At 28.0% G+C, this 26212-nt stretch overlaps 1 protein-coding gene across 1 annotated transcript; it reads right to left on the bottom strand.

The window, feature by feature from the left end:
- Positions 1-17257: 17257 nt before the first annotated feature.
- Positions 17258-21442, bottom strand: LOC113367203 (uncharacterized protein PFB0315w). The gene is made up of 4 exons (XM_026608831.1): positions 21172-21442; positions 20549-20739; positions 19776-20474; positions 17258-18593 (listed from the first exon to the last, which is right to left on the bottom strand). Exons 1-4 carry the CDS (start codon positions 21238-21240, stop codon positions 17258-17260), a joined length of 2295 nt encoding a protein of 764 aa, XP_026464616.1. The 5' UTR covers positions 21241-21442.
- Positions 21443-26212: the final 4770 nt, after the last annotated feature.

Raw genomic sequence — 26212 nt, 5'->3', positions numbered from 1 at the left:
AAGAAAAATAATAAAAACAATAATAAGTCAGAAAGATTCCTTCGATTTTTATCTATATGCTTTTATACGTATCTTTTATTCTTTTTGAGATATAATGAAAATAATTTCGATTTTAAAAAAAAATGGAAAAAAAAGTTTTTATAAAATCGTGAGTTTTCTGAAAATAGTTTGCACTAAATTAGTGAATCTGCTAGAATCCATCAAGATGTCTATAATGAAGTGAATTCTAAATTGTATGTGAATTACTTTAATTCTGGTGGAAATGGCGCTCATTAAACCATATGATTTAAAAGAAAAAAACTTCGTATATGCTTCTTATTTGCATGATAGCTCACTCATTTTACACTGTAACAAAAAACTTGTAACAGCACTCATTTTAAAGCTTATGTTGAGCACTATGAAACCCGATTTCACCGAAATGCATAAAATGTAAAACCTCGAGACTAGATGGCTTTAAGTACAACAATTAAATCTTGAACGAAATAAAAAACGACTTTGCTCTTACAAATCTTGCTTAATATTTTTCCTAGAACACTTTATGTAATACCGATTTATTAAGATTATTATTGACATTATTTTGTTCATTACATGATTTTCGTTAAAATGTATATTTTAGGAGATATTTGCAAAAAAACGAAGAAAAACGCCAAAATTATATGAAAATTTAGTGGCCAGTAACTTGAAAAGTATTAGTTTTTTTGAAAAACTATAAAAGACATTTTTTTTATAATTAGTTCTTCTATCGATTTCCGATGTTATTTTGAAAAAATGTAATTACACAATTGAGAAGGGGAGTCATCCCCCGGGGGATGATGACGCAACCCGAATTGTTTTCACTTTTAAACTTGAGGGTAAGATGAACCTAATTCAAAAATTTCATTCAATTCGAAACACAGTAAAAAAAATCAGAGGTTACACCCTTTTTTTCCTCTCCGTTTACTGCACTATAACTTGCATCCATAAGAGTAAGGTATAGTGTTCGGTTGTTCTTTGTGCTGAGGGGGCACTTCTGTTTCAAGAGAGGTTTTATGGAATTATAGCAATATTATTTAATTAAAGCGATGCAGTAGAGGAAACTGGGTGCTGTCGTGACACTTTTTTTGATGAACCATAAATTTGTTAATTTATGACTTAGCTGGGAGTAAATTAAAACGGTAATTTGATTATTAAATCAAATCATACAAAAAGGGCCACATTTGAGGGACGGTTGTGACAGTGTTTGGGGTTAGTAGTGGCAGACATAAAAATAGATTAAAGACAATGGGTATAAACACCAAAATGGTTTATAACGATATTTATTGTCGTTAATAACTATGATAAGTAATAATATATAACACAACACAGCATAAACATTTAAACAAAGCTTATGAATAAAATATGACAATATCAAAACATAATATAACAAAACAAAGTTAATAAGAATTCTTTGTGAAATCTTATTTTTCTTTGTTGAATTTTCCTTTTTCTTTATATTTCGTGTTTTGTATTAACTGAGTTAGATTTTTTATCTGTTAAACTTTACCCGAAAAAAACAAAAAATACACGTCACAACAATCGTACCCCAAAATTTGTCACAACCGTGCCCAACGCACACTTTTGAGAACAAATCATCATTATGACTGAGATAAATTATCTAAGCAAAAACTAATTGATTGTAAATAACTACCAATGTTCAATTTACAGCAAAATAACACAAAAAGTTATATATCTGTATACAGTTAACAGTTATGTATAAAAGAATTCTAACATGAAAACTTAATTTTGACTCTTTAAAAGTAATGCGGTCTAAAGATCAAAGCAATAATGGGAATTCGAAAAATCATTCTTCATCTTTCTTCCTTTGGACCCTATCTCAAAATCAGTATAGTTTAGCGAATCAGTTTAATTTATTACTACTGTCACTACCGTTTCCTGGCACAATCGCAGCCAGTCTTAGCCATACCTCATTTTAATTATACTTAACGTAACGTAAAAGTAAAAATTATGTCCAGGAATTGAAAACTAAACAATGGTGATGATCAAAACCAGAAAAACTAACAACGAAAAAAAAAAATTCGTTAAAAAATTGACAATGAATTAACACTTAATTAATATAAACTAAAAGAGGTAATACCTTAGAGGTAAATTAGAAAATAGCCAATGTACCAGATTACAAAGTCAATAAAAAATAAAAAATGCGGACACACAAAACACATACACACACCAATTTTTTTGAGGTATACCAAAATGTTCAGAAACCTTCAAAACGCCGAGTCTCGACGGTCGAGAAATGCAAAAATTTTCATTTTCGATTTTCGGCTCATTACTATAACTACCCTACGGAAAGTTAAAAAAAAAATTGTAATAATTTTTTTTCCAAAAGCAATTGTTTCGTCAATACAAGCAGAAAGTTTTTTGAATCATTGAAATCGATTGCTTATTTCTTTCAAAAACCGCCATCTTTTGTACATTTAGGACTGTATCTTCGAAATGGCTGGACCTGTCTTTGCCAAAAACTAATAACCACTTCTCCCTCGGAGTGGAGTTGTGTCACAGGATTTGTCATATCCGACTTTCCTAAACTGACACTAAATCTGTTAACATGTCCAGATATTTGCTTGAGATTTTTTACTAATATAAAGATTTGGGTCGAAAGAAGTGGTCTTTTTCTCGTCTCACAGCGAATTTTAGGACTTTCCAGGTATATAATATCCCAAAATCAATCTATTTTGTATTCTATATTCTGTATACGATAATGTTTGTCCGTAAATGAGCTCTTTCAATGGTATACAACCAGCTAAAAAATATTTAGTAATATATTATAACTTTTACACAATTATGGTTTTATAATTGTGTAAAAGTAACAGTATGCTAATCAAACTACCTGATGTATAATTAATTTTCGAAAACGAAATAATAAAAGAATGTGAGGTAGGGTAGAGCGGGGCTAGTTAAGCATAGGGGCAAGTTGAGCAGTCGAAATATCTAGAAAACTATTCGTCTGGTTTAGTCAAATGTTATTTATTTTTAATCAGGTAAATATTATTTTCTATATAATTATAGTACTTTTAATATGCACAAAGATTCTGGGTATAATTCTCACGGTATTTTTATAAACTCACTTTTATTTGAAATTCCGAGTTGGGGTTAGTTGAGCTTAGTTACTAAACTTGTTCTGTCACTAAGACAATTACCATTAACTTCCAGAAATTAATTATTATTTTTAAGATTTAAGCTAAGTCTATGAGTAATAATATAAAAAAATAAAGATTTTAAACAAAAATACTGAATATAATGGTAAAATAATTCCTAAGATAAGATATTGTTTTGTTGATTCTACTTTTCGTTAATTATTCAAAGCAAGTTACTATAAGTTTTGTTTCTCTGTCAATAAAGACTATAAATATAGAACTGGTTATTAATAACTTATTTTATTTCATCACTAATCGGCATTGAACCTATTATTTCATTATACTTTCTTAGTGCTCAACTTGCCCCACCTATGGGGTACATTGAGCATACTTGACTTTTTTGCATTTAAATAGCTGTAGCTTTTAAATTTTACTTATTACCAAAAAATAGTATTAACACTTTTGTTAAGCGATAAACAACAAATCCATTAAGCCGTATAGCAATTTATTGAGACTTTTCATTGAGGAGCTATATCCGTTTAAGTAAAAATTTGCTAAACTAGCCCCGCCCTACCCTTTTAATATTTTGTGAAAAATATTATACACAAAAATTCGTTCTCTGATTTTCATATAAAAATAAACATATTCAAAGAATTCTATATTTTCTCTTCAAAAATAATTACAAAACACTTTTGATTTTGATTTTCAAGTTTTTTGTCAATTCGAGATTTGTATGCATATTGAAATGCATAAAATAGTAATTATTATAATAAAATAAACAAAAGTGTTTGAACTATTTGTAAAATATTTCCAAAGTCTTAATAAATCTTTAGATATGTTAACAACCCACTAGAGAACGCATTTGTGTCAAGTATTATGTTTCAAAGTTGTCGGAGTTGTGGAGTTGTTAAGTGGATATAACTGCCCTCTGAAGTGGAGTCAAATCCTAATCGATCCGTCTTCGGATATAAAAAGCCCATCTCTAATACATACATAATACATACACTCATACACGCACACATCCATTATAAAAATATGAAAAGAGAAAGGGCGAATGGGACTTCGCCCATTTAAAAGATGAGTATAAAATCAAGTTAAGAATTATAACATTCTAGATCCTCCCCTCACGAAGTAATACCTAACGGCGGCCGGTCTCCGCGGGGACCAGAGGCAAGGGCAAAGCGGAAGTTTTAGTTGGTATTATACCAAGGCGGTATTGAGTCCGGGATGCATAAATGCATTTCCTTCGCTATACAAAAAAAAACACATCCATTATTTCTAAGGTATACCAAAATGTTCAGAAACTCTGAAACGTGAAGATATCCAAAAATTTTCATTTTCGATTTTTGGCCGATTACTATAACTTACGCTTCAAGTTACACGCTACGCGTATCGACGACGTCCATGATTTACGTAATCGTGCCAGTATTTTCTTAAACAAAGCAGATGCTTAATATTAGGTTGTCAAATATCTCCCTTCCGCTTTTTTGCTTGGTTTATAATACAAAAAGGCGGAAGGGAGATATTTGACAACCTTATAATTCATAATTAGTTTTTAATTTTCAATGTTTCGATCATGAAATTTAAGATATTGATAAAGTTGAGAATTGGTTGAAATATATAAATTATTTGAAACTTGGAATAATAACCTATAATTTTAGGACATAGTTATAAACACACGTATCCTTGGGCAGTAATTAATATAATTACAGATAATTTAAACATCTTTGATAGATGTCAATTGGAATTCATAATGTTTAGAATTAATTGAAGGCGAAAACTTTATTTTCGAAATAAACAGTGAAAATACTATCTAAATATCTGAATCTCCATTTCTGTTGATTGGGTCAATTATTATACATTACTGGAAGTTCATGCACCTCGCCCTAAGGCAAAATGCCACTTTCAACTAGTCAAATTATGTGAATATATAGAGAAAGACTCACCAATAACGTAATTTGTTTTTGAAGAGCAATCAGAGATATATCAGCAGTTTTTGACTTAAAAACGCCGGTTTTCAAGATAGTAACAGTTGACCTATCACAATTTCATAAAACATTATAATTAGAATTTATCTACTACTGATGATTTATATTTTTAATATAATGTATCAATATCGACAAAGAGATATTTTCATTTGTAAGCATATTTAGATCTATATTTTCGAGTAGAAATGCGTATCACTACCGCTTGATATGTCAGTTTATAAATGCATATGACGGCGAAACCAAACGCAGAAGAACACTTTTTAACTTCACTTATGGTATCTGATATCTAGTAATCGCAAAAAATCGAAAATAATGATTTTTGCATATCTTCACGTTTAAGATGTTTCTCAACATTTTGGCATACCTTAGAAAAATATTTGTATGTGTGTAAGTATGTTTGGATACAATTTTTCGTCCATGATTTCGGACGCATGGATCAACCAATTTGAATGATTCAAAAAACATTCCATTCCTACTGCGGAAAAAACAAGTGCATGTCAGATTGAGTTTCACGGTTTATTAAAATTGCATGAAAAGCTTGTAAAAGTGTACAGAAAATTAAATAATTGCTTACTTAAACCATACATAATCGAGACACTAATGTGCGTTTGTGGAATCAACAAAAGATCTTACATTTTAATCAAGATATAACAACAAAAATGAAATCAAACAGTAAACCAACAGAAATCCTAAAACTACGAAGGACCGTTATTAGATCGAGCAAATATAGCAAGATACCTCGCGAAGAAGGTCGGACCGACATGTTTACAACGGAAAAATCTCGCTGCGCTCATCTACATCTGATCCTGACTAGTATTATCATCTAGTAATAATGCATCTACAAGTCTGTCTCAACCACAATCAGATCAAGAACAGAAGTAAACGACTACAATAAAACCCTCCTCTGAAAATTACAAACCAAGATGGTTAAAAGTTAGCAGATCATCTAAGTGGCATTTTTAGCGCACTTATACATTCAACTCAATTATAATATAATTATAATCAAAAATTTAGAAACAAAATTAAGAATGTGACTTCGAGCATTAGAAATCTAGAATGCGGGGTACCATGGGGGCAACGTGCTGAGCCCAGTACTTTATCTCCTTTCTACATGCGATATGCCCACAGATGATCTTCTAACCCAAGAATGAGCAAACCGCGGCCCGCCAAGCGTTTCTCAACTATAGATTATTTTTCTATATATTTTATCAAATACGGCTGTAAAGGCTAATTTTGTTGTCAGCCAAATGCTGGTAAAAACTGTTGTTCGCAGAAATAGCATTTTCTGATAAAATAAATATTAATTTATATATTAGTTTAACAATATTGTAAGAAAAATTGAGAACTTGTCTGAGAACATAGCAATAACGCATTTCCAATTCTAAAATAATTAAATAAGTAAATTTTATAAAGTCGCGAGTGGAAATCACCATAAACTTAAAGAATTCCTGAACAATTTAAAGCGTGCATATGGCGATGTGCTTTTTAATACCAAAGTACGTCAGCTCAATAGTGATGCAATGCTTAAAAGAGTATACTACCCAATTGGCGAACTACAATTGTTTTGGATATGAAAGAATAGTTGTAGTACTTTTGTCATCTTGGCAATGAAGAATAATATCTTCTGCAGAATCTTGTGTCTCACTTTCCATATTTAGAAAAATATGTGAACAAATTTGATTTAATTTATTTTTTTTGCCATTTAACATCGATGTAGGTACACTGTATGAAAACCATCACAGAAAGTGATCAGCATGCAAAATAATACAGATTAAAAAAATATTTTTTTTCAGTAAACATCGAATTTTTTTATAAAACTCATGTCAGCTAAGAAATTTTTGCTTTAAAAAAAACGCAAAGAAAATTATGATAAATTCTTTTTTTTTAAGTACGTATGTATGCAAATAATTACACAAGTCCACAAAAGAAAAGCTGCTAGAAAATAATTAATTCATTTAGGAAAATTTATGAACTGATGATTTGCCAGTTTTCAAATATTTTGCGTTCCAATTTTGACTATAGATTTATCTTCAGCGGTAAAAGGTACATGGGAAAACATGACACACACCCAATCCAGATAACATTTTTGTGGATCTGTATTATTTTTAACAATAAAATTCATAAAAAAAATCCAGCGATCAAAATTGAGTGAAATATATCAAAGCTGCATACGCATTAAAAAAATTAAAATGAAGAGCAAGATTTGAAAAAAGGCTGATATTGATCAGCTTATGTAAAAAAAAGCAGTGCCAAATTTTTCATTAAAGTTTTCAAGTAAATTAGTTTCTCTGTTTAACTATTATTTGTTTTTATTTTATATTATTATTTATATACACTTATAATATTCACTCGTAATTATATAAAAATATAAAATATATAGTTTTTTCAATTTTGTATATCTGTTCTTTTCTTGTTGCAATTTTGTAATTTTGTTGCAATTACATTATACCCGTACTCAGTCAATGAATCTTTTTGACTTAATTTTAGTTCAGACTTTTGAGTTTATGAAAAATCTTCAATTTTATTCAAAAAGAAAAAGCAATTTATTATTTCATCGGTTGTATAACCGTAACAATTTTTTTTAAATTTTATTCTTTATTTTAATTTTTTTAATGCGGAATGGAAAACTACATGCAACTCCAAATTTTACTCTCTTATAATAGTCATTTTAGCTCGATAATCGATCAATTAACAATGATCGTCTTTTTTGTGAACGATTTTAATTGAAAATCGATCAAGATTTTTCTGATCTTATAGAAAAGCTTAAATTTCTCCGCTCTATTCGTTGCAAATTTTTAAAAACAAATCTTAGATATTGGCAACGAAATGGTAACATTCGATAAAACTAACTGATTTGCAGACTTATCCTATTGTACAAACATTTCACGATGTGCATAAGAAGTACATAGTTTTTTAATGTCTTTCAGGAGAAGCAATTCCAGCTAAAAGTTAAAATTTAATATTAAAATCTGAAGATAAAACTGTTTTTAAAATAAAATTAGATTTTTTTTAGAATTATTGAAATCTCACTAGTTTTGCTAAGCCCAGCATAACATAATACAAATATCAATGTATTTTTGTGTTAGCTGCCCCTTTCATTTGTATATTACATATTTATACATTCAGAATTAGTTATCCATTTTTTACACTAATGATTTTTTAAAAATATTTTCTAAGGCAAAACGTTTGCCGGGTCAGCTAGTATATATAAATTCCGTGCGGCCCGCCATGAAATTTTAAAATTGAAATTGGCCCGTGGGTTAAAAAGGTTGCTCGCCCTTGTTCTAACCATATGCACTTATGCCAATGACATAACAATAATTTCATGCAATTCTAATCTAACAACAGCAACTTGTCAGTTACAAAATTATTTATCTAGTCTCGAAAAATGGTTTTTAGAATGGAATATCAAAATCAATATCGAAAAGTCTCAACATATAATTGTTTCACTAAAACACCACAACAGTCCACTTTATCATCATGAACAATTCAATAATTCCTCTATGCAATTCTGTCAAATATTTAGGTATGCACATTTATTCGAAGCTGACATGGAAAACGCACATTGGATATAAAAAGAAACAAATCCAACTGAAAATAGAAGATTTTTACTGGCTTTTTGGGAGGAAATCTGAAATCTCTCTGATAACAAGGTACTTCTGTACAAAACTATCATAGTACAAAACTATCATTTGGACTTATGGAATCGAACTATGGGATTGCTCTTTTAAATCAATACATCATTCAAAAGTGCCAGAACAAAGTTCTGCGTATCCTAACTAATGCGCCTTGGTATATTTCGAACTTTTGCCTACATAAATATTTGAAAATCTCAACAAGCAACGAAATGATCAAGATTAGAAGTTCATCTTTCAACAATAAATCAATCCAGCATACAAATCCTACTATCCAAGCGATTCACAGACCGTTAAGAAGATTAAGCAAAAAATGGCCTTCCGATCTACCAAACACCTAGCCCAATGTCTGCTCGCGCCCTGACTTAGTACGCGGCATACATCATCATCATGTCATTATTTTTGTATTACTGTTTTTATTTTATTTTTATTTCAACTTTTTTAATTTATATTCAATTTATTGAATTTTTTTGTGTTTTTCTTTTTTTGCACATATCAATTTTGTAAATAAGACATTAAAGTCTTGATTAACAAAAATAAATTATAAGACAAAAAAAATCCTACTGCGGTTTCGTTTCGGAGATACAGAAGAAAATGTAAAAAAAAGATATTTGGCGATCTAACTTGATCATTAGATATATGCACATCAAATTATCGGATATTCTATAGAGATTGCTATTAATCATGGATCAATATTTATTGATTATTTCTTTTGCTCGAATATTGAGTTCTGATACGGTAAGTTCCAGAAATGTGCCTTAAAACACGATGTCAAGCACCACTAGTTAATTTTAATTTTGAACAAATATATCGAGTTGAGTGCATTCACAACAAATATCCCAGTGAAGAAATGGAAAGTTCGAAGGTTGTTTACTATGGTAAATCTATGTTATAGATAAAACGTATCCATAAGATAATGCCTTAAGAACTAAGCTAATGAAAAACGATATAGTATAGGGAGAGCCATCAAACAGCTACCAAACTATATTCAGTAATTAATTATCAAGTTACCAGCTAATTATTCATTAATTAATCATTACAAATTAATCATTGTAGAAATATATATTAAATTAAATATTATTAAATATATTATATTAAAATTTGTCATCTGGTCCCTTTTATCTCATAGGCGGTGTAAAAAAAGACAGCCAGATGGCAAAAAGGTCCACTATTTAATTTTTAATTTTAAAAAAGTTTAATAAAATAATAACTACATTAATCAATACGATGCAATTTAATTATTTGTTTGCACAACAAAATTAAAAATTATATATTATCAAAACCATCAATTATATATTATCGAAGCACAAATAATTAATTCTGTTCAATTTGTAATGAATATATACTCGTTCTTTGAAACACAATTATTAAAAATAATGCAAATACAACTTTTGTTTGAATTACATATTTCATGGGCACATTTGTTACAAAGATCACACTGCACACAACAATTCTATAAAACTTCATCAGAAGAATCTATCATCAGAGTTAGCATAACTATTAATTTATCTATTGTCAAATTGTCCTTTTCAACTTATTTTACTTTTTATGATTGTTTACAGTTTTGGTTTAATTGGACGTTTTTACCCCAACCACATATAAGCTTTAATAGAAGGCATATAATTTAATAGAAGCATGCCATCGTGTCTTGAGGCAAATTCCTGACATCGTATCGCAATTTAAATTTTTTGAAAATTTTGAAAAACTAATCTTTTTTGAAAATTTTGATTTTTTGATGACTTGATCATTTTGAAGTTTTTCAAAAATTATGAATTTTTTGAAACGATCGCACCGCGTAGCTGTTTTGGGCGCTGCGTTGCAGTCTCTAACAATTAAACATTGTTTTAACTTTTTTATTAGATCCGAAATCGCTGATCTGCCTTCCCAAAAATTTAAACAATTCCCCATTCTATCAATACAAGTGAGATGTTTTTTGAGTCATCCAATTTGGATGACCTGTTCTTTCAAAATCTTCTATCAAAACGGATATCTCCCGGTTAATGAAAATGGAATGTTATTTAACCCCTCGCGATGAAAATTTTGATCCAAAAATGAATATAACGAGCCGCGCTTATATAAACATCACAACACTTTGACCCAAGTATCGATCATTCAAATCGGTTGACCCGAATTCGTGGACAAAAAATTGTATCCGCACAGACACACATACATCCATTATTTATACGTTATGCCAAAATGTTCAGTAACACCTGAAATGTAAAGATATGCAAAATTTTATTATATTAAATCCTACGAAATGTTAAACTTTAAAATAACAACACACTTTATGAAACAAAATAAATAACGTATTCATAAGAATTATATGCAATTATCTAAAACTAAACAACAACGCTAAAAACCAAAAATCTTTTGTTTTTAATATTGATAAACGGCTGTTTATCTCGTGATAATATTGTCGCCCGATGAAAGATGATGATTAGTTACATATCTTCTACTTTCAAGTAAATAGTATAGTTAAAAAAGATGGTGGACCTTTTTACCCGTGGATCTCTAAGCCCCGCACTACCCTAACAGAAAATATGGAAAATGTTTTACAAAAATCCATAATCTTATTTTCATATGGTATTAATATTCATGTAACCTTAAGATAGATAATTTTGAATACTTGGTCCGATTTATTTAGAGGCATTCTATATAATTAATTGTTAAAACTATAAAACACTATAATAGTATAAACAACTATAACAAACTATAATAATTTCACAAAAGTCACTTTTTAAGTCAATCAGCTTATGCGGCCTCTTTCATTTCTGCCTAATTAAAGTGTGGCCTCTAATGGCAAAAAGGTTCCCCACCTCTGGTCTATCCCCTATAAGAGTAAAATTTGAAAAAAAAATGTTTTCTTTATTTTGAAATATTTTGGAAGTTCTGAACTTTTTTTCAAAGCAATCGTACTGATTTAACTGCATAGAGACAGTGGCGTACCTAGAACTTTCGCCGCCCGGGGCGATCTCCTGATTGCCGTCCTTTCAATTATAAGTCAGTCAAATAGTAGTTTTCATAAATTAATACAAATAAACTAGTGGTGCATGGCATCGTGCCTTAAGGCAAATTGCTGGAACTTCCCGTACCAAAAATTATTATTTTTAAAAAAACGATTAACATTTTTGAAAAAGTTTTACTTAAAAAAAAATAGTTTTTTGAGAAACTATAAATTTGACACAAAATTACTTTTTTTTTGAAAAAAAAATTATTGAAAAAAAATGTTTTCTTTATTTTGACATATTTTGGAGTCTGAACTTTTTTTCAAAGCAATCGTACTGCTTCAACTGCATAGAGACGAAATGTCAAAGCGCGTAAGCGCCGCGTCGGATAAGCATTGGTACTGAACCCATAGAAATATAAATAAAATTTATATTTATTGTTAAAGTCTCTATAAAATATCTGATAATTTGATGTGCATATGTATAATGATCATTTTTGACCGCCAAATGGCATTTTCTTTTACTTTTTTCATTAGATCTCCGAAACCGCTAGACCTGCCTTCATGAAAATTTGATCAATTCTTCATCTTGTCAATACAAGTAAAATGTTTTCTGAATTATTAAAATCGGACGCACCGTTCTCTTAAAAACTGAGTTACCATTTTTGGCACTTTTTGCTCCGTATCTTCGGAACGGCAATATCTGCCTTCGCCAAAAACTAATCAGCACCTCTCCTTATCAATACGAATCGAATGTTTTTTGAATTATTCAAATCGGTTGATCGGTGTCCCGAAATCGTCGACGAAAATTTGTATCCGCACACACACACATACACACATACATCCATAAAAGATGAGTATAATGTTTATGAATTATCATATTGATTATAACAAGTTAAAGAATTATATCATTCTAGATCCTCCCCCCACGAAGTAATGCCTGTTTCCGTGGGGACCAGAGGCAAGGGCAAAGCTCATTTTCGATTTTTTTGCGATTACTATAACTTGCCCTACGGGAAGTTAAAAAAACATTATACTTGTAATGACGAAATGAATATTTGATAAAATTTTCGTAAGGCGGGTCCAGCGGTTTTCGAGATACAGAAGAAAAAGTAAAATAAAAAAATACATTTGGCGGTATAAAAAGGAACATTAGACGCATTCACATCAAATTATCATATATTTGATAAAAAATTTAAAAATGAGTAATAATTTATTTTGTTGGGTTCCGTACCAAGATTTTTAAATTTTAAGGTTTACATATACGGTTCAAGCTAATTTTAAAATTTTCAGAATTTTTTTTTTTCAAAATTTTCCAAAATATACAGATTTATACTTCAAATATGTTTCAAAATGTATATATTTCAAATGCGTTATTCTGATCGTAAGAAATATATCCTCAGATGGATTTATTCGGCATCTCTCGCTAATGTAAACTTTCTCAAGTGCTTTGAGTGATAAGATCGTCACTGTATATTTTATGATCGATAAAATATATAGTATTATAATTATCTGTTTACTTAATTCTGGTACCGAAAGCTTCAGCAATTTGCCTTAAGGCACGATGCCATACACCATTAGTTTAATATTATTACTCTGAAGGTAGACTGAGTAGCTCCAAACTAAATTCTAATAGGTTAATTCTAATTGGATTTAATAACACATAGCAAAGTATGTAAAAAAAAGATAATATAAACACTATAAAAATGTTTGATTCAATGTATATTCGCCTAAGTAAGAGGAAAAGGCCCGAATTAATACTTTGTTGACTCAGAAAATTATAAAATGTTTGTGAATCTACAATTAACATCTAATCTACATTTAACTCAAATATTGCAATAACAATTTTTTTTTAATATACTAACATACCTTAGTTAGAGTAGTTAAAAAGAAATTTGCATTGGAAAACTTATTTAGTATGACTTAATAACTTTTATATAATACTTATTTAAAATATGTAAAACAGTGATATAATTAATTTTATATTGTCTAGTTGTAATTGTATAAGCAAACTCAAACATGGAACTACCAAGTTAAATTTGCTTTTAAAAAGATTTCACGAATACTCCATTTAATAACAGAAAAATTTAGTTTTTGATTATAAAATGTAAAAGAATCTGCTATGGAAATCTTGTACTGTCTGAATCCTAACTCATAATATTGAAATACCAAATTATTGCCAAACTTTAAGTAGGCAATAAAATCATTTTAGAGAAAAAATAAATTGTACTTACAGATCAATTAGAAGTTTTATATGCCACCTGTTAAAATTATTAAAGTATAATTCTTAAATAAAAAATATTATATTGCAATTGAAATGTTTTATTGAAAAGTAAAATATTTATTGGAATAAGACAAAAATGGTTAAGTTTTGAGATAAAAATATTATTTTATTTTATTGTGTTGAATGTTACATTTAATATTTTGATGTCTAATCTAGTAAACAAAATGAGCGCCATAAGAAGAAACGAAAAGTATTTTTGTTTGATGTAATAAAGAAAAATATTGATTGATTACAGATGAACTTCAAATACGTTGAGACTCTTTGTTGCTTCTTACGATTTGGAAGTATGAAATTGAAACTTAACTCTTTATAAAATCAGACTTATAACTCGTTTAGACGTTAAAATCACATATTTGTGCCATAAACATAGCTTTTAGTACTAACTTTATTTGATACACTTTTTTTCAAAAATGTTTCTAAATTCCAAAACACTCTAAAAGTTAAATATTATAACAGTAACAGACAATTCTAATTATAATAATCTAACAACTATGCACAGAAAAATAGCTTCCTATTTTTGTATAATGTTCATTAGTCAAAAATACGAGGCGTGGTAGAACAGTAAATTCTTTAGCTACATTTTTCATTATTTTCATAAAACCTTTTTTAAAAGTAAAATGATTCCCAGGAAAGATATCCAAAATTAGAAGAAAATACCTAAATAAAATAAAAAAAATTAGTTAATAAAATTGTTAAATATTAAGTTAATTCTAACATTAATGAAAATAAAAGTTCCTGGATCCAATAAATTGATTACAACCGAAAGAAGTAGGATGACTGGACAACATAATTAATATGACACCATTTCAGAAAAAAAATATTCCTAGTCCAAAAAGCTTGATATTCCAAATTGGTTTGTGTGAAAAATAGTGCAAGTGACTGAAATCATAAAAAAATTATTAATTATTATAACATAAAGACTAAAAACTATGAATTTCTTGCCAATTTTCAATGCCTTTGAAATGCAAATATACACCCATTATCTATAAAATACAAATTCAACATATATATATATATATATATATATATATATATATATATATATATTTATCTTTCCGTATTTTCGGGAATTTGGCATTCATTGGATCAAAAATAAATTTACTTCAAATAGCTTTAACAATTTCTTTTGCTTTTTGAAATTATAATTGACATCTGGTAATATATTTCTGAAAATTCATGATAGAATCTGCTGATGGCTGTTGTATGTAGGTTGCATCCGCAAAATGCACATACATATGTTATAAGAAAATGTCGCTCGAGCACAATACTCGTTTTTAGCATTACTGTCAAACATTTATTACTCTATTTTATTCATGTTTAAATTACTGTTACAGTCATAATTTACCTCTTGGATTGTCCTGAACAAGTTAGACTTATTGCCCATTAAATAAGCTATTTTAAAAATTTTGCTTATTATGGGCGTATGATCTATTTAATATACCACTGCTCACAGAACAACTGCACTACACTTAAATCACCAACTGAATTTACAAAACTGAACAGCACTACATAGAAACAGTATAACTTAAATAAAATCGAGCTAATTGATTTAAAGTATAAAAAAAACTATTTATCGAAACAATGACCATAAAACCATTACACAAACTTGACGACGTTAGTTGCTGGGTCATATTACGACGTAAGGTATCTGAAAAGCAATATTTAGCCATAGACATTCCACAGGAAGCAGAGTAACAGATGGGACCATGCGAATGATGTGGAGAATCCATAGATATCATATTTGTGATTCTGTACTAAAATCCACATTTTTTTGAATAAACTTAATTCTTTACTGGTTAACTTAAAAAAAAAACTGGTGGTGTATGGCATCGTACCTTAAGGCAAATTGCTGAAACTTCCCGTACCGTAACAAAATGTTCGAGAAATATTAAATGTTTTCAAATAGATTATTATAAATATTGCATACAATATTAATGTTATAACATTGTCTAATATTTATAAGAATTATATAAACTGAATTGCAAAGTTGAACTTATTAGTTTAAAGTATATTAGAAATTTAGTCAGAATTAAAATTAAAATCTGAATTATTATCGATACACAAAAAAAAAAAATAAATAAATCCCAAAAGCAATTATTTTGTTAAAACAAGCAAAAAATTCTTTGAATCATTCAAATAGGACGCTTAGTTCTTTCAAAAACTGCCATTTTTTGCACATTTAGCTCTGTATCTTCTAAATGGTTACACCTACCTTTGCAAAAACTAATCACCTCTTCTCCCAATCATTACAAATTGAATGTTTTTTTAGATCATTCAAATCGGATACTCCGTTCTCCCAAAAACTCGATTTGTATTTTCTGCACTCTTTGCTCCGTATTTCTTCAACGGCTGGACCTGCCTTTGCCAAAAAGTAATCAGCACATCTCCCTATCAATAGGAATCGAAAATTTTTTGAACTATTCAAATCGGTTGATCTGTGCGCCCGAAAACGTGGACGAATAAACGCGGACATACAAAACACACACACACATTCATTTTTTCTGAGGTATGTCAAAATGTTCAGAAACCTTCAACACGTGAAATATGCAAAGATTTTCATTTTCGATTTTCGAGCCATTACTATATGAACTTACCCTACGGGAGGTAGGGAAGAAAACAATTTTAATAATCTTTAAAATTTTATCATATATTTTAAAAATTTATCATATTATAATTTTTATCATCAAAAAATTATAATTTAATTAATTTGAGAAATTAAAAACATAGTAATTAAATTTTAATTTATGCATTTTTCAAAATTCAAAAATTTGAAACATTTTTTCATCATTTTTTCATAATTTCAAAATTCTGTAATTTTTTGATAAATTTATGGAAAATCAAAAATCTATTATTTCTAAAAAACTATTGAACGTTTTTGAAAGTTAGATTCATTTTTAACAAAAATTAAAACACGTTTCACGAAGTTAAGTCTAGGAACTAAAAGTACTTATTGCAATTACACATATTAAAGTGTTTAAAAGAAATGATGATAGAAATACCAAAAAATATTAAGAATTAAATGATCAATGATGAAAAAATCTAGAATAGTTTTCTTTCTCTCAAGAGTCTACCAAAATGTAGTAGCAAATATAAAAATAACAATATTTAATAATTTATAGGTACTAGACTTTAAGTATTTCTTGTACTTGCACTTCTCGCATGTGAAAAGTACTTTGTGGTATATGCAACTTTTATATCAACACATTTGTAGCATTGATAATTTGGGTTGATACTTTTCAATACTCAAATCTTTCTATAAAATTACAAATAATCTACAAAGTTATAATATTGAAAATTCATTTATTTGATTTTCGTTTTCTGACTCTATTTAATTTGATATTATAACAATTTCTATTACTAACCGCACATGTATATTTAGTGGCATTAGAGTTTGATTGATACATATTAGAATTTTCAGAAATACTTGAATTAATACAAACATTAGTTGAAACAACATTGTTATTAATAGATGATTTTGGAACATGACCTCCATTATGTATAGCTTTCAGCATTGCATCTATTTCATTCACTTCATGTTTATTATTTTCTGATAAATTGCTTTTTGAATCATCTATTTTAAAAGAATAATCCAGTGTATCATTTTCAAGTTGTGATATTATATTTTCAGTCGACTCAGAATGAACATGATTTTTTTCCACATTAAAATTTTCTTTTTTATCATTGCTGTTTTTGATATTATGTTCCGATTTGAAAGATGTTCGACCATCAGTTAATCCTAAAGATTTCTCACAAAATGTATCAAAATTATCAGAATGTTGTTTAAGTTCAGTATGTTTCTCTTCATTTATTTCACTTTTCATGTTTGTTGGCTCAGTTTCTAGTTGCTCACATGGTTTTTTACTGCAATTGTTTACAGACAAACCTGCAGAAGGTATTTGGTCATTTTTAAATATTTGTGCAGATTTTTTATCTTGTTTAAGTTCCATATGTTTCTCCTCATATATTTCACTTTGCTTGTTTGTTATCTCAGTTTTTGGTTGCTCGGAAACTTCTTGATTGCAATTGTTTTCCGACAAACTTGCAGCAGGTATTTGATCATTTTTGAATATTCCTGCAGATTCATTATCATATTTGCTGTCATCTTTGGTATCTTTTTGTTTATTTTGAATTAGTTTATCTTGCTTTGTCTTTTCAGATGACTTTTCAATATCAAAATCCTTACCATGTAAGGATATGGAAGATATTTGAATATTTTTTGGGATTTCTGAGGATTCCTCCATCTTGATGTTTTTTGAATATTTAGGCTCTCTGTCATGTATACGATCTATTTGTTTCTTCTGGTCTATTGTATTTTGCACATTTGAGTTGTTTACATCGGGCACATGATCTGAATTTTGTGAATTATATTCATTTTCTGATGTTAGAGTCTTTTTATTTGGTATGTTAGAAATTTTGTTCTCATTATGTTCAGTTGATTTCCGCATATCATCTCCTTTTACTGACAGAGATAAATTTGTTTGCACACATTTTTCAATATCTCCAGGATCTTTATCATCAACATCAAAAACACCCATATTTTTTTCAGATTCTTTTTGCAACTCTTTTATTAAATCTTGCTTCTTCTTAACCAAGATATCAATCTTGGCTTCATGTTCCAAGTCATTCACTGATCTATAGAAAATTATAAATTAATATATCATTCAGAGAATTATAAAATATATTAAAAATTAAGTCAATTGATCTCACACTAATTTATTTAAAGTTGAAGAATTAAGTATTTGATCCTAATTTATGTAGGTAGCCCATAGAGCACGAAAAGGCACAAATTGATAATAATAAGTCCAAATATTTATAAAACATGCTTTATGCCCAAGGAATATAAAATAATATATGTCTGAAAATCTTGACACAATCCTTGAGAAAAAATGCTTTTTTTTCAAGTTATTTCACCGTAACTTCACATTGGATATTCACAGAAAAAAATTACATTTTACATTTGTAATTATTCGATGTTGTGGTGATATTAGATATTTCCAGCTTCAGGAACTACTAAAAATATTATTACATTTATAAAGATTTTAAATAATTGAAAATTGAAAGATTTTATTTTTTACCATTGAAAAAATGAATGAAAATAAATATTCATGAAAAATTAATTTTATGTTACTAACAATTATAATTGGCAAATCTTATAAATTTACTGAAAAGAATGTAAAAATAATACAAAAATTAACTTAGATATAATTTCATTATTTAACAAACAATGTATAGTACAAGCTTATGATTAAAAACAGCTTGCGAACAACTATAGATAGCAAAAGATAAATAAAAAAATACAAAACAAAACTTCTTGCAAAATGCATTTAAAAGTTTTAACACATTCAAATTTAATTTGGTAACATTGCTTACTTGCAACTTTCACTACATAAACCAAAATATTTGATAAATAGTAATATTGTATAGCATTTATAGTAGTATACCATTTTGTTTTTACATAAATAGTATTTATGGTAATTTACCATATATCAATAAGGTAAAATGCAATATCATATATAAAATAAATTGTAAGAATTGTCCAGCAACTAAATTATACAGGCCAACATAAATTAATATGTTATAAATGAAATAATTTTTTAAACACATACCCACTCATAAAACACACATCAGACACAAAAACCATTTATAATTTCATACTCATAATTTCCCACCCATATGATCATTTAGAGGTAATAAATAAGGGAGGAAAAACAGAAGGTTTTTCGTGAAATGAATAATTAAAAATAATATTCATTCTGCTAGCATAAATATTCAGGTTGTTCTAAGATGAAAACATGGATAAATTATTGTACTCACGATTCATGATTGGTCCTTGTTTTTGAGGATTTGTCTAAATGCCGAGTTCTACTATTATGATTTTCTTTATTTATGTTACTGTGTTTTTCAGGTAGGATTTTAGAGCTATTTTGTCTTCTGTCTTCTTTATGAGAACTAGATGGTCTATCCTTGTCCTTTGAGTACCTTCTTTCATATCTTTCTCTTTTATCATTGTATCTCTTTTCAGATACTGTTGAATTATCAGATTTATTGCTTTTTGTAAAATAAGCATCTAAATTTGTTTTGTTTTTCTTAGATAAATCACTTTTGTAATTTTTTTTTAATTCATGAGCAGGATCTTTATTTTGATTATTTTTTAATACAGGTGGTTCTTTATACTGACTTTTCAAAGTATCATAAGATAAACTGGAATTTGATTTTGAAGTTAGCTTTTTATCAACATTTGCACTAATTTCCAATTCTGCCCTTTTCGTAGTTGAATCATTTTTACAATAATTAATATCATCACTATTACCAGCATTATCAGACATTTTTATTCTCTTGGAAAATTTATCATTAGCATCATATTTCCTTTTGTTATTATTTTTATTATAATGCTGCTTGTCATTAGTAGAATACTCATTATTTGGATGCTTTGATATAACATTCTCATCAAATGTGGAATCCTTTCGCGTATCACTGATATTTCTATTACGACGGAATACAAGATCATCATTTCTGGAATATATTCAAATGTAATAAACAATTAGGAATCAACAACTACAAAATTACATATCATAAATAATAATTACTGCTTCCTTAATTCTGCAATTGTTTTATCTTTTCGAGCCACTTCTGATTTAGCAGTTTTCATAAGAGAACTTAAATTATTAGTAAGTTGGTTATTGGCATCACATAATTCCTTAATTTTAGCTTCAAGACTAGATATGTGCTGATCCTTATCATTATTTTTCTCTGATAAGTGTTTAACTTCAGTTTCGAGCTGAAACAACATTTTAACTAATTTATCTAATTTAAAGTGATGAGAATTGATATATTAACACCAATGTCTCTCTCATAAATGAAATAATAAAATATATTATTTACAAAAACTATAGCTATTTATCAATACTATCTAGGTATCAATATTATAATTATTTAGTTTTAAAACATATACGTATAATATATGTAGTATAAAACATATATTAGGTTGTCAAATATCTCCCTTCCGCCTTTTTGTATTATAAACCAAGAGCAAAAAAGCGGAAGGGAGATATTTGACAACCTAATATAATATTAAGTTACTATTACTTTATAATATTCTGAATATTATTGTTTTTTATGTTAATTATTTTTAATATTTATTTTTATAATCTGTTGTTCAATTATTCGCTAAGTTGTAATTATACAGCGAATGGTAAATGTAAAACAGTACCGTTTTTATACGTTCCCCAAAATCAAAGTCTTCTAAGTCCCCGTATATGTCAAACTCTTCCTTTGACATTTTCGCAATTTGTTAAAACTTTGTAGAAAACTATCATAGTTTATAAAATTGAGTATTAAAAGAAATTATAAATTTGATAAATTCTTCGAAGGCTAAATTTTACTTTTAAATCTTGACATTCCATTTTTATGTACCGGCCTACGTCATTTGAAGTTGGGTTCGTAAATAAATCGTTTCTGACATAAGCATTGTGCGCGTTGTGCGAATCGTGCGAATCTATGGCGCGAAATGTGCGTGACTGCAGCGCCCATGCAGCGCCGTAATAAATATGAACTAATTGCGGCTATCAGTGTGTGGTTTTCATGGGTTTTTATATGTTTGTTAAAGATAGAAGATATTAAATAATTGTTATAAATAAAAATAAACAAGATACAGTAATAATGTGAACGCTGAATGTTTATTGAAATTATCAAATTTACTTCAACGTACTTAAAACATAATTAAGTATAATGATTAATTAAATAAAGAAATGCAGTAAATATTTTTAAGGTTAAGTGCCTCAAAGCTTATGTCAAATGTCTAGGGTCCAGGTATTTGACAGTTTCGTGGGCGTGGCCTATCGGCGAAGGCGTGGCCAACATTTAAAACCTATTTTCTTTATGAAAATGATTAAAATATAATAATTTATTCAATTAAATTTCATTTATTTTGCATTATCTTTGTTTGACATAAAAATCTTTAACCTAAAATCAAGTATTTTTACATATGTCATAGTACATTGATACCAACCGCCATGATCTGCAGTGTCAAAATATGTTCGAAGATGTGTTGAAATAGTGTCGAGGGCCTGCCAGTGTTTATTTGGCAAATTTTTTACATTTATCTTATCAATAACTGAATAAGTGATGAATATTAATAAATAACTATGAATATAAAGTAATAATGTTGTGTTTTATATTAGTTCGTCAACGTTTTCAGGCTACTTTTTACAATTGTTAACAATCGTTCTTGAGGTTATGTTAGTGGCGGGTCTGCCAGAATTTATTTGGCAATTTTTTTACATTTATCTTATCAATAACTGAATTAGTGATGAATATTAATAAATAACTATGAATATAAAGTAATAATGTTGTGTTTTATATTAGTTCGACAACGTTTTCAGGCTACTTTTTACAATTGTTAACAATCGTTCTTGAGGTTATGTTAGTTACGGGTCTGCCAGAATTTATTTGGCAAATTTTTTACATTTATCTTATCAATAACTGAATTAGTGATGAATATTAATAAATAACTATGAATATAAAGTAATAATGTTGTGTTTTATATTAGTTCGACAACGTTTTCAGGCTACTTTTTGCAATTGTTAACAATCGTTCTTGAGGTTATGTTAGTTACGGGTCTGCCAGAATTTATTTGGCAAATTTTTTACATTTATCTTATCAATAACTGAATTAGTGGATATTAATAAATAACTATGAATATAAAGTAATAATGTTGTGTTTGATATTAGTTCTACATAGTGAAAGTTATGTTTTTTGTTTCATAAATTAGTGGCGGGTCTGCCAGAATTTATTTGGCAATTTTTTTACATTTATCTTATCAATAAATGAATTAGTGATGAATATTAATAAATAACTATGAATATAAAGTAATAATGTTGTGTTTGATATTAGTTCTACATAGTGAAAGTTGTGTTTTTTGTTTCATAAATTAGTGGCGGGTCTGCCAGAATTTATTTGGCAAATTTTTTACATTTATCTTATCAATAACTGAATTAGTGATGAATATTAATAAATAACTATGAATATAAAGTAATAATGTTGTGTTTTATATTAGTTCGACAACGTTTTCAGGCTACTTTTTACAATTGTTAACAATCGTTCTTGAGGTTATGTTAGTGGCGGGTCTGCCAGAATTTATTTGGCAATTTTTTTACATTTATCTTATCAATAACTGAATTAGTGATGAATATTAATAAATAACTATGAATATAAAGTAATAATGTTGTGTTTTATATTAGTTCGACAACGTTTTCAGGCTACTTTTTACAATTGTTAACAATCGTTCTTGAGGTTATGTTAGTTACGGGTCTGCCAGAATTTATTTGGCAAATTTTTTACATTTATCTTATCAATAACTGAATTAGTGATGAATATTAATAAATAACTATGAATATAAAGTAATAATGTTGTGTTTTATATTAGTTCGACAACGTTTTCAGGCTACTTTTTGCAATTGTTAACAATCGTTCTTGAGGTTATGTTAGTGGCGGGTCTGCCAGAATTTATTTGGCAAATTTTTTACATTTATCTTATCAATAACTGAATTAGTGATGAATATTATTAAATAACTATGAATATAAAGTAATAATGTTGTGTTTTATATTAGTTCGACAAAGTTTTCAGGCTACTTTTTGCAATTGTTAACAATCGTTCTTGAGGTTATGTTAGTTACGGGTCTGCCAGAATTTATTTGGCAAATTTTTTACATTTATCTTATCAATAACTGAATTAGTGATGAATATTAATAAATAACTATGAATATAAAGTAATAATGTTGTGTTTGATATTAGTTCTACATAGTGAAAGTTGTGTTTTTTGTTTCATAAATTAGTGGCGGGTCTGCCAGAATTTATTTGGCAAATTTTTTACATTTATCTTATCAATAACTGAATTAGTGATGAATATTAATAAATAACTATGAATATAAAGTAATAATGTTGTGTTTTATATTAGTTCGACAACGTTTTCAGGCTACTTTTTGCAATTGTTAACAATCGTTCTTGAGGTTATGTTAGTTACGGGTCTGCCAGAATTTATTTGGCAAATTTTTTACATTTATCTTATCAATAACTGAATTAGTGATGTATATTAATAAATAACTATGAATATAAAGTAATAATGTTGTGTTTGATATTAGTTCTACATAGTGAAAGTTGTGTTTTTTGTTTCATAAATTAGTGGCGGGTCTGCCAGAATTTATTTGGCAATTTTTTTACATTTATCTTATCAATAAATGAATTAGTGATGAATATTAATAAATAACTATGAATATAAAGTAATAATGTTGTGTTTGATATTAGTTCTACATAGTGAAAGTTGTGTTTTTTGTTTCATAAATTAGTGGCGGGTCTGCCAGAATTTATTTGGCAAATTTTTTACATTTATCTTATCAATAACTGAATTAGTGATGAATATTAATAAATAACTATGAATATAAAGTAATAATGTTGTGTTTTATATTAGTTCGACAACGTTTTCAGGCTACTTTTTACAATTGTTAACAATCGTTCTTGAGGTTATGTTAGTGGCGGGTCTGCCAGAATTTATTTGGCAATTTTTTTACATTTATCTTATCAATAACTGAATTAGTGATGAATATTAATAAATAACTATGAATATAAAGTAATAATGTTGTGTTTTATATTAGTTCGACAACGTTTTCAGGCTACTTTTACAATTGTTAACAATCGTTCTTGAGGTTATGTTAGTTACGGGTCTGCCAGAATTTATTTGGCAAATTTTTTACATTTATCTTATCAATAACTGAATTAGTGATGAATATTAATAAATAACTATGAATATAAAGTAATAATGTTGTGTTTTATATTAGTTCGACAACGTTTTCAGGCTACTTTTTGCAATTGTTAACAATCGTTCTTGAGGTTATGTTAGTGGCGGGTCTGCCAGAATTATTTGGCAAATTTTTTACATTTATCTTATCAATAACTGAATTAGTGATGAATATTAATAAATAACTATGAATATAAAGTAATAATGTTGTGTTTTATATTAGTTCGACAAGTTTTCAGGCTACTTTTTGCAATTGTTAACAATCGTTCTTGAGGTTATGTTAGTTACGGGTCTGCCAGAATTTATTTGGCAAATTTTTTACATTTATCTTATCAATAACTGAATTAGTGATGAATATTAATAAATAACTATGAATATAAAGTAATAATGTTGTGTTTTATATTAGTTCGACAACGTTTTCAGGCTACTTTTTGCAATTGTTAACAATCGTTCTTGAGGTTATGTTAGTGGCGGGTCTGCCAGAATTTATTTGGCAAATTTTTTACATTTATCTTATCAATAACTGAATTAGTGATGAATATTATAAATAACTATGAATATAAAGTAATAATGTTGTGTTTTATATTAGTTCGACAAAGTTTTCAGGCTACTTTTTGCAATTGTTAACAATCGTTCTTGAGGTTATGTTAGTTACGGGTCTGCCAGAATTTATTTGGCAAATTTTTTACATTTATCTTATCAATAACTGAATTAGTGATGAATATTAATAAATAACTATGAATATAAAGTAATAATGTTGTGTTTGATATTAGTTCTACATAGTGAAAGTTGTGTTTTTTGTTTCATAAATTAGTGGCGGGTCTGCCAGAATTTATTTGGCAAATTTTTTACATTTATCTTATCAATAACTGAATTAGTGATGAATATTAATAAATAACTATGAATATAAAGTAATAATGTTGTGTTTTATATTAGTTCGACAACGTTTTCAGGCTACTTTTTGCAATTGTTAACAATCGTTCTTGAGGTTATGTTAGTTACGGGTCTGCCAGAATTTATTTGGCAAATTTTTTACATTTATCTTATCAATAACTGAATTAGTGATGAATATTAATAAATAACTATGAATATAAAGTAATAATGTTGTGTTTGATATTAGTTCTACATAGTGAAAGTTGTGTTTTTTGTTTCATAAATTAGTGGCGGGTCTGCCAGAATTTATTTGGCAATTTTTTTACATTTATCTTATCAATAAATGAATTAGTGATGAATATTAATAAATAACTATGAATATAAAGTAATAATGTTGTGTTTGATATTAGTTCTACATAGTGAAAGTTGTGTTTTTTGTTTCATAAATTAGTGGCGGGTCTGCCAGAATTTATTTGGCAAATTTTTTACATTTATCTTATCAATAACTGAATTAGTGATGAATATTAATAAATAACTATGAATATAAAGTAATAATGTTGTGTTTTATATTAGTTCGACAACGTTTT

The sequence above is a fragment of the Ctenocephalides felis genome, unplaced genomic scaffold (genome assembly GCF_003426905.1).
Source record: "Ctenocephalides felis isolate EL2017-DRISC unplaced genomic scaffold, ASM342690v1 CF-g0.4_SCAFFOLD_01170, whole genome shotgun sequence".
NCBI lineage: Eukaryota > Metazoa > Arthropoda > Insecta > Siphonaptera > Pulicidae > Ctenocephalides > Ctenocephalides felis.
Note: the sequence above shows the minus strand (reverse complement) of the source record. Positions and strands in the feature narration are given on the sequence as shown.

Bases quoted from the DNA above. Each gene is read 5' to 3' on its own strand.
- LOC113367203 (XM_026608831.1), bottom strand. From the start codon at position 21,240: ATGTCAAAGGAAGAGTTTGACATATACGGGGACTTAGAAGACTTTGAT. The intron at 20,740-21,171 runs GTACTGTTTTAC...ATGTTGTTTCAG, and splicing joins TTGGGGAACGTATAAAAACG to CTCGAAACTGAAGTTAAACA. The intron at 18,594-19,775 runs GTGAGTACAATA...AATTTTCTATAG, and splicing joins ACAAGGACCAATCATGAATC to ATCAGTGAATGACTTGGAAC.